Source organism: Triticum aestivum, chromosome 7B (assembly GCF_018294505.1).
Source record: "Triticum aestivum cultivar Chinese Spring chromosome 7B, IWGSC CS RefSeq v2.1, whole genome shotgun sequence".
Taxonomy (NCBI): domain Eukaryota; kingdom Viridiplantae; phylum Streptophyta; class Magnoliopsida; order Poales; family Poaceae; genus Triticum; species Triticum aestivum.
The window spans coordinates 416,222,705-416,239,717 of NC_057813.1; the positions used below are offsets into that span (position 1 = coordinate 416,222,705).

At 43.2% G+C, this 17,013-nt stretch overlaps 2 protein-coding genes across 5 annotated transcripts; one reads left to right on the forward strand and one right to left on the reverse strand.

Annotated features, from left to right (window-relative positions):
• The first annotated feature begins 11,035 nt into the window (after positions 1-11,035).
• LOC123159422 (succinate dehydrogenase subunit 6, mitochondrial) lies at positions 11,036-13,058 on the forward strand. Its single transcript, XM_044577258.1, has 4 exons — positions 11,036-11,319; positions 11,405-11,507; positions 11,622-11,765; positions 12,737-13,058. The coding sequence occupies exons 1-4, from the start codon at positions 11,155-11,157 to the stop codon at positions 12,748-12,750; spliced, it is 426 nt and encodes a 141-aa protein (XP_044433193.1). The 5' UTR covers positions 11,036-11,154; the 3' UTR covers positions 12,751-13,058.
• A 510-nt stretch (positions 13,059-13,568) lies between these two features.
• On the reverse strand, positions 13,569-15,933 carry LOC780642 (MADS-box transcription factor 26). Of its 4 annotated transcripts, none has more exons than XM_044577254.1 (7): positions 15,543-15,933; positions 15,356-15,437; positions 15,166-15,227; positions 14,335-14,437; positions 14,217-14,258; positions 14,078-14,143; positions 13,569-13,978 (listed from the first exon to the last, which is right to left on the reverse strand). In XM_044577254.1, exons 1-7 carry the CDS (start codon positions 15,722-15,724, stop codon positions 13,817-13,819), a joined length of 699 nt encoding a protein of 232 aa, XP_044433189.1. In that variant the 5' UTR covers positions 15,725-15,933; the 3' UTR covers positions 13,569-13,816. The 4 variants fall into 4 exon arrangements, with proteins under 4 accessions (XP_044433189.1, XP_044433191.1, XP_044433190.1 ...); XM_044577256.1 differs by having other exon boundaries at positions 14,078-14,128; positions 15,543-15,931; XM_044577255.1 differs by having other exon boundaries at positions 14,087-14,143; positions 15,543-15,931.
• Between the last annotated feature and the right edge of the window lie 1,080 nt (positions 15,934-17,013).

Genomic DNA, 17,013 nt, shown 5'->3' on the forward strand with positions numbered 1-17,013 from the left:
GGAGCCATAGGAGTTGTCTTTATTTATTGTATGACCTGCGTGTCATTGAAGAACGCCATGTAAACTACTTTACTTTATTGCTAAACGCGTTAGTCATAGAAGTAGAAGTAGTCGTTGGCGTGACAACTTCATGAAGACACGATGATGGAGATCATGATGATGGAGATCATGGTGTCATGCCGGTGACAAGATGATCATGGAGCCCCGAAGATGAAGATCAAAGGAGCTATATGATATTGGCCATATCATGTCACTACTCTATTTGATTGCATGTGATGTTTATCATGTTTATGCATCTTGTTTGCTTAGAACGACGGTAGTAAATAAGATGATCCCTTACAACAATTTCAAGAAGTGTTCTCCCCTAACTGTGCACCGTTGCTACAGTTCGTCGCTTCTAAGCACCACATGATGATCGGGCGTGATGGATTCTTACGTTCACATACAACGGGTGTAAGACAGTTTTACACAGCGAAAACACTTAGGGTTAACTTGACGAGCCTAGCATGTACAGACATGGCCTCGGAACACGGAGACCGAAAGGTCGAGCATGAGTCGTATAGTAGATACGATCAACATGAAGATGTTCACCGATGATGACTAGTCCGTCTCACGTGATGATCGGACACGGCCTAGTTGACTCGGATCATGTAATCACTTAGATGACCAGAGGGATGTCTATCTAAGTGGGAGTTCATAAGATGAACTTAATTATCCGGAACATAGTCAAAAGACCTTTTGCAAATTATGTCGTAGCTCACGCTTTAGTTCCACTGTTTAGATATGTTCCTAGAGAAAATATAGTTGAAAGTTGATAGTAGCGATTATGCGATCAGTAGAAAGCTTATGTCCTTAATGCACCGCTCAGTGTGCTGAACCCCAACGTCGTTTGTCGATGTTGCGAACATCGGACATACACGTTTTGATAACTACGTGATAGTTCAATTAAATGGTTTAAGTAGAGGCACCAAAGACGTTTTCGAAACGTCGCGGAACATATGAGATGTTTCGAGGGCTGAAATTGGGATTTCAGGCTCGTGCCCACGTCAAGAGGTATAAGACCTCCGACGATTTTCTTAGCCTGCAAACTAAGGGAGAAAAGCTCAATCGTTGAGCTTGTGCTCAGATTGTCTGAGCACAACAATCACTTGAATCGAGTGGGAGTTGATCCTCCAGATGAGATAGTGATGTTTCCCCAAAGTCATTGCCACCAAGCTGCTAGAGCTTCGTGATTAACTATAACATATCAGGGATAGATATGATGATCCTTGAAATATTCATGATGTTTGACACCGCGAAAGTAGAAATCAAGAAGGAGCATCAATTGTTGATGGTTGGTGAAACCACTAGTTTCAAGAAGGGCAAGGGAACAAAGGGATACTTCATGAAACGGCAATTCAGCTGCTGCTCTAGTGAAGAAACCCAAGGTTGAACCCAAACCCGAGACTAAGTGCTTCTGTAATAAGGGGAACAACCACTGGAGCAGCATTACCCTAGATACTTGGTAGATGAGAAGGCTGGCAAGGTCGATAGAAGTATATTGGATATACATTATGTTAATGTGTACTTTACTAGTACTCCTAGTAGCACCAGGGTATTGGATACCGGTTCGGTTGCTAAGTGTTAGTAACTCGAAATAAAAGCTACGGAATAAACGGAGACTAGCTAAAGGTGAGCTGACGATATATGTTGGAAGTGTTTCCAAGGTTGATATGATCAAGCATCGCACGCTCCCTCTACCACCGAGATTGGTGTTTGCGTTGAGCATAGACATGATTGGATTATGTCTATCGCAATACGGTTATTCATTTAAGGAGAATAATGGTTACTCTATTTTTGAATAATACCTTCAATGGTCTTGCACCTAAAGGAATGGTTTATTGAATCTCGGTCGTAGTGATACACATTTTCATGCCAAAAGATATAAGATAGTAATGATAGTACCACTTACTTGTGGCACTGCCATGTAAGTCATAATGGTATAAAACGCATGAAGAAGCTCCATGTTGATGGATCTTTGGACTCACTCGTTTTTGAAAAGTTTGAGACATGCGAACCATGTCTATTGGTGTATATGCATGAAGAAACTCCATGCAAATGGATCGTTCGGACTCACTTGATTTTGAATCACTTGAGATATGCAAATCATACCACATGGGCAAGATGACTGAAAAGCCTCATTTTCAGTAAGATGGAACAAGATAGCAACTTGTTGGAAGTAACACATTTTGATGTGTGCAGTCGAATGAGTGCTGAGGCATGCAGTGAATATCATTATGTTCTTACTTCACAGATGATTCGAGTAAATGTTGAGTATATTTACTTGATGAAACACAAGTCTGAATTATTGAATGGTTCAAGTAATTTCAGAGTGAAGTAGCAGATCATTGTGACAAGAGGATAAAATGTCTATGATATGATCATAGAGATGAATATCTGAGTTACGAGTTTTGGCACACAATTAAGACATTGTGGAAATTGTTTCGCAATTAATACCGCCTGGAACACCATAATGTGATGGTGTGTCCGAACATCATAGTTGCACCCTATTGGATATGGTGCGTACCATGATGTCTCTTATCGAATTACCACTATCGTTCATGGGTTAGGCATTAGAGACAACCACATTCACTTTAAATAGGGCACCACGTAATTCCGATGAGATGACACCGTATGAATTATGGTTTAGAGAAACCTAAGTTGTCGTTTCTTAAAAGTTTGGGGCTGCGACGCTTATATGAAAAAGTTTCAGGTTGATAAGCTCAAACCCAAAGAGGATAAAATGCATCTTCATAGGAAACCCAAAACAGTTGGGTATACCTCCTAATTCAGATCCGAAAGCAATATGGATTGTTTCTAGAATCGGGTCCTTTCTCGAGGAAAAGTTTCTCTCGAAAGAATTGAGTGGGAGGATGGTGGAGACTTGATGAGGTTATTGAACCGTCTCTTCAACTAGTGTGTGACAGGGCACAAGGAGTTGTTCCTGTGGCACCTACACCAATTGAAGTGGAAGCTTATGATATTGATCATGAAACTTCGGATCAAGTCACTACCAAACCTCGTGGGATGACAAGGATGCGTACTACTTCAGAGTGGTATGTAATCCTGTCTTGGAAGTCATGTTGCTAGACAACAATGAACCTACGAGCTATGGAGAAGCGATGGTGGGCCTGAATTCCGACAAATGGTTAGAAGCCATGAAATCCGAGATAGTATCCATATATCAAAACAAAGCATGGACTTTGATAGACAACAATGAACCTACGAGCTATGGAGAAGCGATGGTGGGCCCGGATTCCGATAAATGGCTTGAGGCCATAAAATCCGAGAGAGGATCCATGTATCAAAACAAAGTGTAGACTTTGGCAGAACGGCTCGATGGTCGTAAGGCTAATGAGTACAGATGGATTTCAAAAGGAAGACGGACAATGATGGTAAATGTCACCATTAAGAAAGCTCGACTTGTCGTTAAGATGTTTTCCGACAAGTTCAAGGAGTTGACTACGATGAGATTTTCTCACTCGTAGCGATGCTAAGAGTCTGTTGGAATTATATTAGCGATTACTGCATTATTTATGAAATCTTGCAGATAGGATGTCAAAACATTGTTTCCTCGACGATTTTAATGAGGAAAGGTTCTATGTGATACAACCGGAAGGTTTTGTCAATCCCGAAAGATGCTAATAAGTATGCAAAGCTCCAGCAATCCTTCTAAGGACTGGAGTGAGCATCTCGGAGTTGGAATGTATGCTTTGATGATGATCAAAAATTTTGGGTTTGTACAAAGTTTATGAGAAACTTGTATTTCCAAAGAAGTGAGTGGGAGCACTATAGAATTTCTGATGAGTATATGTTGTTGACATATTGTTGATCAGAAATGACGTAGAATTTCTGGAAAGCATATAGGGTTATTTTGAAAGTGTTTTTCAATGGAAAGCCTGGATTAAGCTACTTGAACATTGAGCATCAAGATCTATAAGGATAGATCAAAATGCTTAATAATACTTTCAAATGAGCACATACCTTGACATGATCTTGAAGGTGTTCAAGATGGACCAGTCAAAGAAGGAGTTCTTGCCTGAGTTGTAAGGTACGAAGTTAAGACTTAAAGCTCGACCACGGCAGAATAGAGAGAAAGGACGAAGGTCGTCCCCGATGCTTAAGACGTAGGCTCTTCAGTATGCTATGCTGTGTACCGCACCTGAAGTGTGCCTTGCCATGAGTTAGTCAAGGGGTACAAGAGTGATCCAAGAATGGCTCACAGGACAGCGGTCAAAGTTATCCTTAGTAACTAGTGGACTAAGGAATTTTCTCGATTATGGAGGTGGTAAAAGAGTTCGTCGTAAAGGTTACGACGATGCAAGCTTGACACCTATCCGGATAGCTCTGAGTAGAGAGACCGGATACATATAATGGAGCAATAATTTAGAATAGCTCCAAGTAGAATAGTTGTTTGGAATAGCTCCAAATAGAGCGTGGTAGCTGCATCTAGGAGATGACATAGAGATTTGTAAAGCACACACGGATCTGAAAGGTTCAGACCCGTTGACTAAAACCTCTCTCACAAGCAACATGATCAAACATAAAACTCATTGAGTGTTAATCACATAGTGATGTGAACTAGACTACTGACTCTAGTAAACTCTTGGGTATTAGTCACATGGCGATGTGACCTGTGAGTGTTAATCACATGGCGATGTGAACTAGATTATTGACTCTAGTGCAAGTGGGAGACTGTTGGAAATATGCCCTAGAGGCAATAATAAAAGTATTATTATTATATTTCCTTGTTCATGATAATTGTCTTTTATTCATGCTATAACTGTATTATCCGGAAATCATAATACACGTGTGAATACATAGACCACAATATGTCCCTAGTGAGCCTCTAGTTGACTAGCTCGTTGTGATCAACAGATAGTCATGGTTTCCGGGCTATGGACATTGGATGTCATTGATAACAGGATCACATCATTAGGAGAATGATGTGATGGACAAGACCCAATCCTAAGACTAGCACAAAAGATCGTGTAGTTCATTTGCTAGAGCTTTGCCAATGTCAAGTATCTCTTCCTTCGACCATGAGAGCGTGTAACTCCTGGATACCGTAGGAGTGCTTTGGGTGTATCAAACGTCACAACGTAACTGGGTGACTATAAAGGTGCACTACAGGTATCTCCGAAAGTATCTATTGTTTTATGCGGATCGAGACTGGGATTTGTCACTCCGTGTAAACGGAGAGGTATCTCTGGGCCCACTCGGTAGGACATCATCATATGCGCAATGTGACCAAGGAGTTGATCACGGGATGATGTGTTACGGAACGAGTAAAGTGACTTGCCGGTAACGAGATTGAACAAGGTATTGGATACCGACGATCGAATCTCGGGCAAGTAACATACCGATAGACAAAGGGAATTGAATACGGGATTGATTAAGTCCTTGACATCGTGGTTCATCCGATGAGATCATCGTGGAACATGTGGGAGCCATCATGGGTATCCAGATCCCGCTGTTGGTTATTGACCGGAGAACGTCTCGGTCATGTCTACATGTCTCCCGAACCCGTAGGGTCTACACACTTAAGGTTCGATGACGCTAGGGTTATAAAGGAAGTTTGTATGTGGTTACCGAATGTTGTTCGGAGTCCCGGATGAGATCCCGGACGTCACGAGGAGTTCCGGAATGGTCCGGAGGTAAAGATTTATATATGGGAAGTCCTATTTTGGCCACCGGAAAATGTTCGGGATTTTTCGGTATTGTACCGGGAAGGTTCTAGAAGGTTCCGGAGTGGGGCCCACCTGCATGGGGGGACCCACATGGACGTGGGTAGTGGGGGCAAGGCCCCACACCCCTTGTCAAGGCGCACCAAGATCCCCCCTTAGAAGGAATAAGATCATATCCCGAAGGGATAAGATCAAGATCCCTAAAAAGGGGGATAACAATCGGTGGGGAAGGAAATAATGAGATTTCTTTCCTCCCACCTTGGCCAACGCCCCAATGGACTTGGAGAGCAAGAAACCAGCCCCTCCACCCCTATATATAGTGGGGAGGCGCATGGGAGCTATACACGAAGTTCTGGCACAGCCCTACCTCTCTTCCTACTCCTCCTCTCCCATGGTGCTTGGCGAAGCCCTGCTGGATTGCCACGCTCCTCCTCCACCACCACGCCGTTGTGCTGCTGTTGGATGGAGTCTTCCTCAACCTCTCCCTCTCTCCTTGCTGGATCAAGGCGTGGGAGACGTCACCGGGCTGTACGTGTGTTGAACGCGGAGGTGCCGTCCGTTCGGCACTAGGATCATCGGTGATTTGAATCACGACGAGTACGACTCCATCAACCCCGTTCACTTGAACGCTTCCGCTTAGCGATCTACAAGGGTATGTAGATGCACTCTCCTTCTACTCGTAGCTGGTTTCTCCATAGATAGATCTTGGTGACACGTAGGAAAATTTTGAATTTCTGCTACGTTCCCCAACAGAGGCGCCCCCACCCCTAGGGTTGGAAACCCTAGGCGCAGGGGGGCCCAGGAGGGGCGCACCAGCCCACCAGGGGCTGGTTCCCCTCCCACTTCAGCCCATGGGGCCCTCCAGGATAGGTGGCCCCACCCGATGGACCCCCGGGACCCTTCCGGTGGTCCCGGTACAATACCGGTGACCCCCGAAACTTTCCCGATGGCCGAAACCTGACTTCCTATATATAATTCTTCACCTCTGGACTATTCCGGAACTCCTCGTGACGTTCGGGATCTCATCCAGGACTCCGAAAAACTTTCGGGTTACTGCATACTCATATCTCTACAACCCTATCGTCATCGAACCTTAAGTGTGTAGACCCTACGGGTTCGGGAGACATGCAGACATGACCGAGACGCCTCTCTGGTCAATAACCAACAGCGGGATCTGGATACCCATGTTGGCTCCCACATGCTCCTCGATGATCTCATTGGATGAACCACGATGTCGAGGATTCAATCAATCCCGTATACAATTCCCTTTGTCAATCGGTACGTTACTTGCCCGAGACTCGATCGTCGGTATCCCAATACCTCGTTCAATCTCATTACTGGCAAGTCACTTTACTCGTACCGTAATGCATGATCCCGTGACCAGATATTTGGTCACATTGAGCTCATTATGATGATGCATTACCGAGTGGGCCCAGAGATACCTCTCCGTCTTACAAAGTGACAAATTCCAGTCTCGATTCGTGCCAACCCAACAGACACTTTCGGAGATACCCGTAGTGCACCTTTATAGTCACCCAGTTACGTTGTGACGTTTGGCACACCCGAAGCACTCCTACGGCATCCGGGAGTTGCACAATCTCATGGTCTAGGGAAATGATACTTGACATTTGGAAAAGCTCTAACGAAACGAACTACATGATCTTTGTGCTATGCTTAGGATTGGGTCTTGTCCATCACATCATTCTCCTAATGATGTGATCCCGTTATCAATGACATCCAATGTCCATAGTCAGGAAACCATGACTATCTGTTGATCAACGAGCTAGTCAACTAGAGGCTCAGTAGGGACTTGTTGTGGTCTATGTATTCATACATGTATTACGATTTCCGGATAATACAATTATAGCATGAACAATATACAATTATCATGAACAAAGAAATATAATAATAACCATTTTATTATTGCCTCTAGGGTATATTTCCAACAGAAGATGGGATGAACCTTTGATTAGAGACACATTTCATTCAATTGATGCTGAAAGGATTCTAAAAAATTCATTGAATGAGCATATATATGGCAAATGATTTCATCGCGTGGAACAAACACAAAGTACTTCTCTTTCTTTGTCCGCTCGGCCTATTACCCTGAATGAGATTACCAATCCGGCAATAGAATGAGAAGGGAGAATGGTCATGGCTCGGCAAAACTGAACCTAGTATGGGATATCTTATGGAAGGTAGATGTTCCTAGTAAAGTATTAACTTTTTCTGGAGGGCACGCCATGGAACAGTCCTTAGCATGACGATTCTAGTGGCGAGGCACATTCCGGTTATACTCAATGCCCAGTTTGTCATGCGGGGGCAAAGGATATTAGACACATGCTATTCACATGAAATCATGTGCATGAAGTATATAAATCCCTTGGCATTTTTTATATAATTGAACATGCGCTCACAGCTGACCAGTCGAGATCCATTGTCCCTGAGGAAATTATGTGCAATCCTCTAAATAAATCTATTGTGCCTGGTCACATACGAGTTAAAGAATTAGTTGCAGTGAAAGCTTGGTACATATGGTGGCAAAGAAGGGAGATGGTTAATGGAGAAACGAAGGCCTCCCCAGCTAGGTTTGCATCTGTTATACAAGCTTTCTCATCAAATCACTCATCAGTTCGAATCATGAAATACCATGGTCTAAATTTCCCCACGAATCCTATAAAACTGAACAACGATGTTGCTTATTTCGAGGATGGTATGGGTGCTACGGGTGCTGTATTACACAATGATCACGCTGAGGCTGTTGTAGGTGTCATTGCTCAGCTATTTCAAACTGCTAGTGCAGCTTCTGCAGAGGCCTTTGCAATGGAAAATGGTCTCGCCCTCCTGGAACAATTAGGGTGCTCCCCAGTTATCATCGAATCCGACTCTTTGGATATTATTCAGCTATGCAATGGTGATATGGAAGTCCTAACCCATGTTCTGTAACTACAGATGAGTGTTTTGTGAGAGCTCGGATAATTGAACAGTCTCATTCCCACATTGTTCAAGGAGTGCCAATAAGGTGGCTCATTCTACCGCAAGGCATGCTTATGATTCAAAGTGTAGTCTATTTTGGGATGGTGATCCACTCATGTTTGTCACGCTTCTTGTAACGATATTGCAATAAATGAGCCAAGAGGCATTTTTCAAAAGAAAAAAGTCTATGATTTGTATATTCTTTTGAGTGGTCAACTACAATTTGTAAGCTCCCACATAAAAAATGGTTACCTCCATTCCTCAATATAAGACGTTGGGTTAGTTTAATTTTAGGACCCTGATAAGTGGCATACGTGTGGCACGAACACATGGCAATTCCGAACATTTTTGATGGCAAGTTTAGTGACGCGAGAATGGCAACTGTAGTTGTTAAGCATGGCAAATTTATTTTTCGGATGGCAAGTTTTAGTTTTTCTGGGGGGTTGTTTTTTTTTCTTTTTGGATGACAACTTTAGCTATAAAAAACGTCAGGACCAGAGTGCTTCATGCCACACATGTGGCACTTACCAATTGGATAATTTTAAACTGGCCCAATGTCTTATATTAAGGAATGAAGGTAATACACGGTGTGTTTGCTTCCAAACCTGGAGAACAATTGCCTGGCCTGAGACTTGCCTGAGATGTGCCTGGATATTGTTTTGTTAGAGGCCTCGAATATCGGATACCTCCCTGGCCTGGAACTGATAGCCTAGCAGGCATTTTGCTTAGCCTGGCTCAGGCCGATGAATTTGGACGCCTGGCTTCCAAGCTAATGCCACCCGAGATTAATTAGTGCACCTGCATGTGATTATCTATGGTTTGCATGCTCACTGCCGTCAACTCAACCTGACATGCTGATTTTTTATTGTGTATGTATGTGTGGGGAGCTCCTAGTCAGCGCTGAAGGCGCCCGTTAACGAGCTGGCGCCTGCAGCGTCGCTGACATGGGCCGGCCCAACACGCGCTTGCACTCAGGACTGGATTCGTTGTTGAAGTGAAAAGGCAATAAAAAATGAGGATCGCTGGAATATCGGATACCTCCCTGGCCTGGAACTGATAGCCTGGCAGGCATTTTGCTTAGCCTGGCTCGGGCCGATGAATTTGGACGCCTGCCACCCAGGATTAATTAGTGCACCTGCATGTGATTATCTATGGTTTGCATGCTCACTGCCGTCAACTCAACCTGACATGCTGATTTTTTTTATTGTGTATGTATGTGTGGGGAGCTCCTAGTCAGCGCTGAAGGCGCCTTCGAACTCAGGACGGGATTGTTGCGGGTGCACCTCACTAACCACTAGACCAAACTAGCTTTGTTATTTACTACAAGAAAACAGTTCTACTTAACCATTCCGTGCAGTAAAACATTAATATATACTCAATATAAATTATCTCAAAAAAAAGTGAATTCAAAAAAAATTCATCAAAATTTTAAGAAAAGTTTCAAAAAAATGAAAAAGGTTCATCGATTTTCGAAAAAAGTTCATTGAATTCGAAGAAAGTTTAAAGGATTCAAAAAAAGTTCATTGAATTCAAAAAAAGTTCATCAGATTCAAAAAAAGTTAAAAAGTTCATCGGTTTTGAAAAAAGTTTATCAAATTCGGAAAAAGTTCATCGAATTTGAAAAAAATTCATCGGATTTGGAAAAAGTTCATCGAATTTTGAAAAAAAGTTCATCGATTTTGAAAACAGTTCATCAGATTCAAAAAAAGTTCATCGGATTTGAATAAAAGTTCACAAATCTGAAAAAAGTTCATCGATTTGAAAAAAAAAGTTCATCGAACTCGGAAGAAGAAAAAGGAAAAAACAGAAAACGAAAAAGGAAAAAAGGAAAAAAAGAAAAAGGTAAAAAGGGAAAAGGTAAAAGAAAGTAAAAGTTCATTCTAAACAAAATCAGGTGTGTTGGCGTGGTTGTATCACCCACGGTACTATGTGTGTGAGGTCTGTGGTTCGAATCACAGCTAACACATGTATTTTTGCTTATTAAAACAGAGAAGAAAAAAATCTATTGGGCCGGCCCATCGCGCGAGCGCTTCAGGCGCCGGTTATATGCGCCAAATAGGAAATCCCGTATTTGTGTCAGGCAAGGCGTTCAACCAAACAGTAGGTGCACATGCAAGCCTGACCAGACATATTTTCCCTTTTCTCCAGGCTACCAGGCATCATTTTTTGCCTGGCATGAAGCCCAGGCATCAACCAAACAGACCTACAATTTGTAAGCTCAGGTGAAAAAAACTCATCCCCGTAGTTGCATGTAGGCCATTCTAGCCCATCTGGGTCGTAGCCAGCCCATTTAACCTTCTCTAGCCAGCTCATGTAGACCATTCTGGCCCATATGGATCTTAGCCAGCCCATTTATTAGCCTTCCTTCTCTAACCTTTTCCCCAAGGAGAGAAACGAGAAAGGCTCACCGTGGAACCGATCGAATCGCAGCGAAGCAGCGGCGGCGGCGGCGATGGGGATCGGCGAGCACTTTGAGGGCGTGAAGCAGCACTGGGCGCGCAACTTCGCCTTCCTCGACTACTTCAAGAAGGTCTACGGCCGCGACCAGCCCCTCCCCAAGTGGTCCGACGCCGACGTCGAAGAGTTCATCGCCTCCGACCCCGTCTACGGCCCGCAGGTATCTCCCTGCCCTGCCCTCTCCCGCAACCCGATCCCGATCTTTCCCTTCCTCCTCCCTCTAAATTACGGAGATCCGTTTCCAGCTCAAGGCCCTGAGGGAGTCCAGGAAGTTCGCGCTCGGCGGGGCCCTGGCCGGCGCCGCGCACCTCGGCGGCGTTGCCTTCAAGTACTCCAAGAGCCCGCACGGTACGGAAAATCTCTCGATCGATCTTGATTCTGGGCTTGCACGCGTCGTCGTTGCTGCTGTGGCTGATCGAGATGCGGTGGGGAATTGATCCGTGGCTGCCTGCCTGCCTGCAGGTGTCGTGCTGGCGACCGGGTTCGGAGCGCTCACTGGCGCCGTGCTCGGGTCGGAGGTGGCCGAGCACTGGTACGAGCTCTACAAGATGGACAAGCAGGGGGCCAACCTCAGGTTCATCTACTGGTGGGAGGACAAGGTCTCAGGTGTGTTGCTTTCTTCTGGCTTCATTCCACATATTACTTCCTTCTGTTTATCCTCATTGTGTGACTCAATTCCAAAAGGTAGCATGTTGCATGTTATACATGTATGCCATGCCACTTTGTAAGACAACATTATGATAGTGATTCCATTGGTTCCTATGCAAAAGTTTCGACTGAGAGGTGTTGATGCTATGCCACTTGAGTGAATTTGGATTTTGGGCTGTGATTATGTGGTATTGATGATATGCCGTTTGAGTGAATTGTGTTTTCGGACTGCAATTATATGGTGTTGGTGAAGTGTTGTCTGAGTGAACTAGGAACGCTAGAAGGATATGATGTGGTTGCATCAGTTTCAGCATGATGATACTCATCAACTTGCACCTGATCATAGTCCAGTAAATGCATGACAGTGTTTCGTTTAGGTTGACATGTTTCTGTTTAGCTCTCACAAAACAATTATATTATATAAGAGTGAATCATGTAGTATGAATTACCATGGTCAAGTGGCTGCGTACAGCTGCATGCCAATATCTCATTGAACTTTGCGTATTTCTGTTTATTTTTCTTAGAACATTATATGACAGTGATTGGCATTGTGATTGTAATTGAGTGACAGTATGACACTTTTTAATTTAGTTTTGGATGTTTCTGTTTAGCTTTCTTAAAGCATTATATGATAGTGACTCTGGCAGTGTGATTGTGTTTTGTATGTTTCCGTTTAGCTCTCCTAGAACATTATATGATAGTATCTCGAGTAGTGTTGATGTGAAGATCTTAGGGATTTATCATAAAGCTATTTATGTGAATTAGTAGTGGTAAGGTATAAGATGAAATATGATTGTTAATTTGATGATAGTACTTGCTAACGCACCATTGTTGATGATATTGCCTGCATGAAAGTATTTTGTTTACTTCCGCTGCCAAACATTTCCAAGATTATTCTAAACTTGCTGCAAATCTTCTTCTGTGAGCAGGCCAGAAGAACTGAAGAAGACTTCTGCATAAGCGTATGCCTGTTTCAGCATACTGGTTTGACAAGACAATGATGTCTCCAGTTTGGGATTTCTAGTTTTTACTTCCTAGTCTTTTTCCAATAAGGTGCATATTGGCAATCAACTGGACAATGTATTTTATTTTCTCTACTATGGGTTTGCTCTCAGTTTCTCTACGATGTTCATGTTTGCACCTATGGAAAACTAAATGCCAGTACTTTTCAGTCTATCAGTTCGCACATGACCTGTAAGTATTCAATGACAGTAAAAATAATATCGGGGATGCCTACTTTCTCCAAAACCATTTCCACTCACGTTTCCAGTATGAATATGAGTGTAGGTCTCGAGGCCTGGAATTATGATCTGGGGTTCAGATACTGGTCTCTCCTACTGCAAGTGATTATGATTCCAATTGCATAGGAGAATTTCTGGAACCAGCTATCCTGACTTGATAACTGCGTGTTTCTTTGGGTCATTATTTTGATGCTATGTCATGTTGTAAGCGTCACTGCATTTAGTTGCCTGAGAAACTATGTTGTATCAGCATTTCATAGGTATCAACACTTCTGTAAGTAGGCACATTCACCTACCCTGAGTTTAATTAGACTGTGTTTTCTAACTCAGCTGCCGCTGGATCTATCCTTGGTACTAGGTTTTAAATATGCCTCGTCAAATTATCTGATACTGGTGATTTTCCAGCATGGTTTCTCATGCCTAATGCTAACAGTTTTTGTTTGCATGTCACATTTGCTAAACAATGTGCCCATGTAAAAACAAGTTACTCAAGGGGTAATAAGTATGCAACATCTCAACATTCGAAGCAACACACAAACAAAGGTCTTGATTATGTGAAATAGCAACATGAGAGCTCCTCAAGAGTTCTTTAGGTAATGTAAAAGCACAGTGCAATGCAATACTTAAGGCCTTAAGGGCACTCCTGAGGGAATATGGCCTATATAGATTACAGAGTAGTACCAGAGCAAACCATACATAAAGCAAGCTTTGTTAAGTATTAACCACCACATTACACACTAATAATAGTCCCTCAAGGCGTTATTACCATCAGAAGGAATAGCCCATCTCTGAGCCCCTACAAGTAGAATAGCCACTCAGTATAGTCAGTGGGTTAGTGATCTCCTCTAACAGTGGGACTGTACTAAAATGCCCATTCTGCTGATCTGCTATAGTCATGCCTACGTCGATCAGTCCATGCTGTTCTACTATCTGCAACCAGGAACACATTTTTTGGTATCAGCAACCATGCTTGCACGGCAGTACACAACACAAAATCTAGTTTGCAGTTCCATGTGTCAATATACGTACAATCGGTACCTTTTCCTGGAGAATTTCGTTGGCAGCTTTCAACATGCCCTCCTGCATATAAAGAATCTAAATCTACTTTCAGCAAATTGTCAATGATATTTGGGTATTTATAAATGTTAACTGTTATTAATTGACTTGCCTTGCTCTTCAGTGCCTGGATCTCTTGAATCATTATCTGCATCTGTTAGATAACAAAGTTTTAGTGGTGCCCAAAAGAGTTGATCTTCCAATAATTTATAGGCTTTGTGTTGAATTACCTTTGCGGAGCGGATGTTGAACATCCATATCTCCAAGTACCTCTCCAGGGCATTCAGCTCGTCAACATTCATGTGCTCATTTGCCCTGTTGCCGTAAATGTACCTGCCATGGTTTTCATTTTGCCAAGATTAAGTCTCTGAGTTCATCGAAGTATAGCTAGAAGACTTTGATGTTCATGTCACAGCCTTTTCCTTTCAATCGATAGTTTTGTTTGGTTGGTGGAGATGGAGTTCAACTAAATGTAAGAGCAAAAGCAGGTCTCTAAGTTTGTGCTACTTATAGACAAGTTTGTGTTGCTTTGAGATGATTCTGTGCAAGTAAACAAATACTCCCTCCGTCCGAAAATACTTGTCGCAGAAATGCATAAAAATGAATGTTTCTAGAACTAAAATACGTCTAGATACATCCATTCTGCCGACAAGTATTTCCGGACGGAGGGAGTATTTCAGGGTTACCAGGGTGTGGTGGCAGACTTAGTGAGGGCCAAAGGGGGCCATGCCCCCCCCCCCCCCCCCCAAAAAAAATCAAATTTATTTCTTTGCGTAAACACATAATATTTAAAACTATTTTAGCCAAATTTAACATAACACACTAGATTTGCCCTTTCAACTCTACTCAAGACTCATTTAGCCCCTCTCAAATCCCGTTGAAGGTCCGCCACTGCCAGGGCAGCTTTGAATGATAAAATATGTTGGTGCTTATGAAATAAACTAGACATGCTGGAAACGTATATCACTTCATCTCCATTTGTGAGCTAATGTGATGTTTACTTGGGCATAAATAATGTGACCTGTAGAAGCAAAGCGAAATGTCTAAGCAGGATGGAGTACCTCAGTCCCTTCTGCAGAAGGTCTATTTCTTGTTTCAGCACCATTGCCTCCTGCTTTGGGTCCTAGTGACAAACACGGTCAAGTTTTAGAATTTCACCAAGTTTTAGAACTGACATGCCCACTTAAAAGTCCCATGTGTGACTTAGACTTGTACATGAACAGGAGAGGACATGAGAAGAAGCTTAATTACCACTCTCTGGTCGCCGCAGCCGTCGGCGGCCACGCCTTCTCCACTGGCACTCTTGTACCTCTCGATCAGCCCGTCCATGGTTCTGCTCAAGACGAAGACAAGAAGAGATGAATGAGCTCGAGGTTGAAGGAGAGCAACCGCTCAATCAAGAGAATTGAGAGGAAGTACATATCCTAGCTAGTCATACCCAGTGGTGGCGAGGTCGTAGAGCTTGCCGTGCGCGGAGAAGATGATGATGCCGATGTCGGCATCACAGAGGACGGAAAGCTCCCTGGCCTTCTTGAGGAGCCCCGCTCGGCGCTTGCAGAAGGTGACCTGCCGGTGGACGGGGTTCTCGATGCGGCGGAGCTGGACCTTGCCTCTCGCCATGGATGATGATGATGATGGATGGATGGGTGGATGATTGATAAGGAGTAGATGGAGAGACGAAGAAGAAGATGGATTGCACACAACCTTCCACTAGTTTGGACTAGCTTCGAGGTTGCTGCGGTTGCACCCTTGCAGCTCTCTCTATGTGAGACTACTGTCCTGGTTAAACCACAGGTGAGGCTAGAGACGTCGTTTTTATAGTGGGAGCAAGAACCAATTCCCTTCCCCCTCCCCTCGCATCCCACACAATAATAATACTTGCCTCTCTAGGCCTACATCGTCCCCTACCAATCAGTGTTTGAGGCATTTGGGCGGTCAAGCTAACAGATGGGAGGGAAGAAAGTTGGTGTGGCACCTTGGAATCCATGTGTGGCGATGCACACATGTTGTACACCCTTTACACTTGGCCTCATGACTGTGTTCCATTCTATTGAGTTCGCCAAGATGAAACATGTGGCGGTTCATGGAACGGACATCGATCGTGACCGTCCAATTGACATGACAGCCGGGTCGGATGAGCTTTCTGAAGTCAACCTTTGATGCAACAACAACAACAACAACAACAACAACAACAAAAATGTATGGCACAAACTAGTGAAATTCCATACAAAAAAAGATCAAGTGTTAATGATTACTAGTAAATTTGTTCTGTTGGCACAAGTATGATGGACTAAGGAAATAGAGGAACAAAGAAAACGCATTGTAAAGAGATCAGATAAGTGCTAGATGTATTGTCATTTTTCTGTTTTTTTAGAACAATTTGCTGACCTTCTTTGCCACAACATTAGGTGGCTAATGTCTGTCTATGAATTCCTCCTCTGTTTGCTTTACGACTATATGTCTTGTTATAAAGATAGCTAGCTTTGCTAGCTTAATCAAAACAGGATGCTCATTTGGTGTCATGTCAATAACCCCTCTTTTCCATCTCTTTTGTTGGACAAAGCATCTGTACCCAACAATTTGCAGTTTTAAACACCTCACTTGATAGTGCTCCAAAAAATTCTTCATCCCTATCACCCTCTTAACATTTTCTTTTTGGCACACACAAAGCAGAGCAAACACAGGGTAAACTTGAGGACACATGAAAGTTGCTCTTTTTTCTTCCGAATGAGAATATATAGTACCTTGTTGGCGAAAACGATGTTTCCTCGTTAAAAATAAACCCTGGCATAAATATAAAGTAATTCTTTTGATCTCTACATTATGCGCTGAAAATAAAACATGAGTGGTTCTAGAAACTAAATGCATCTTCCCCGGTTTTGAAGGTGTGCATGAATCTGAATTCTGGA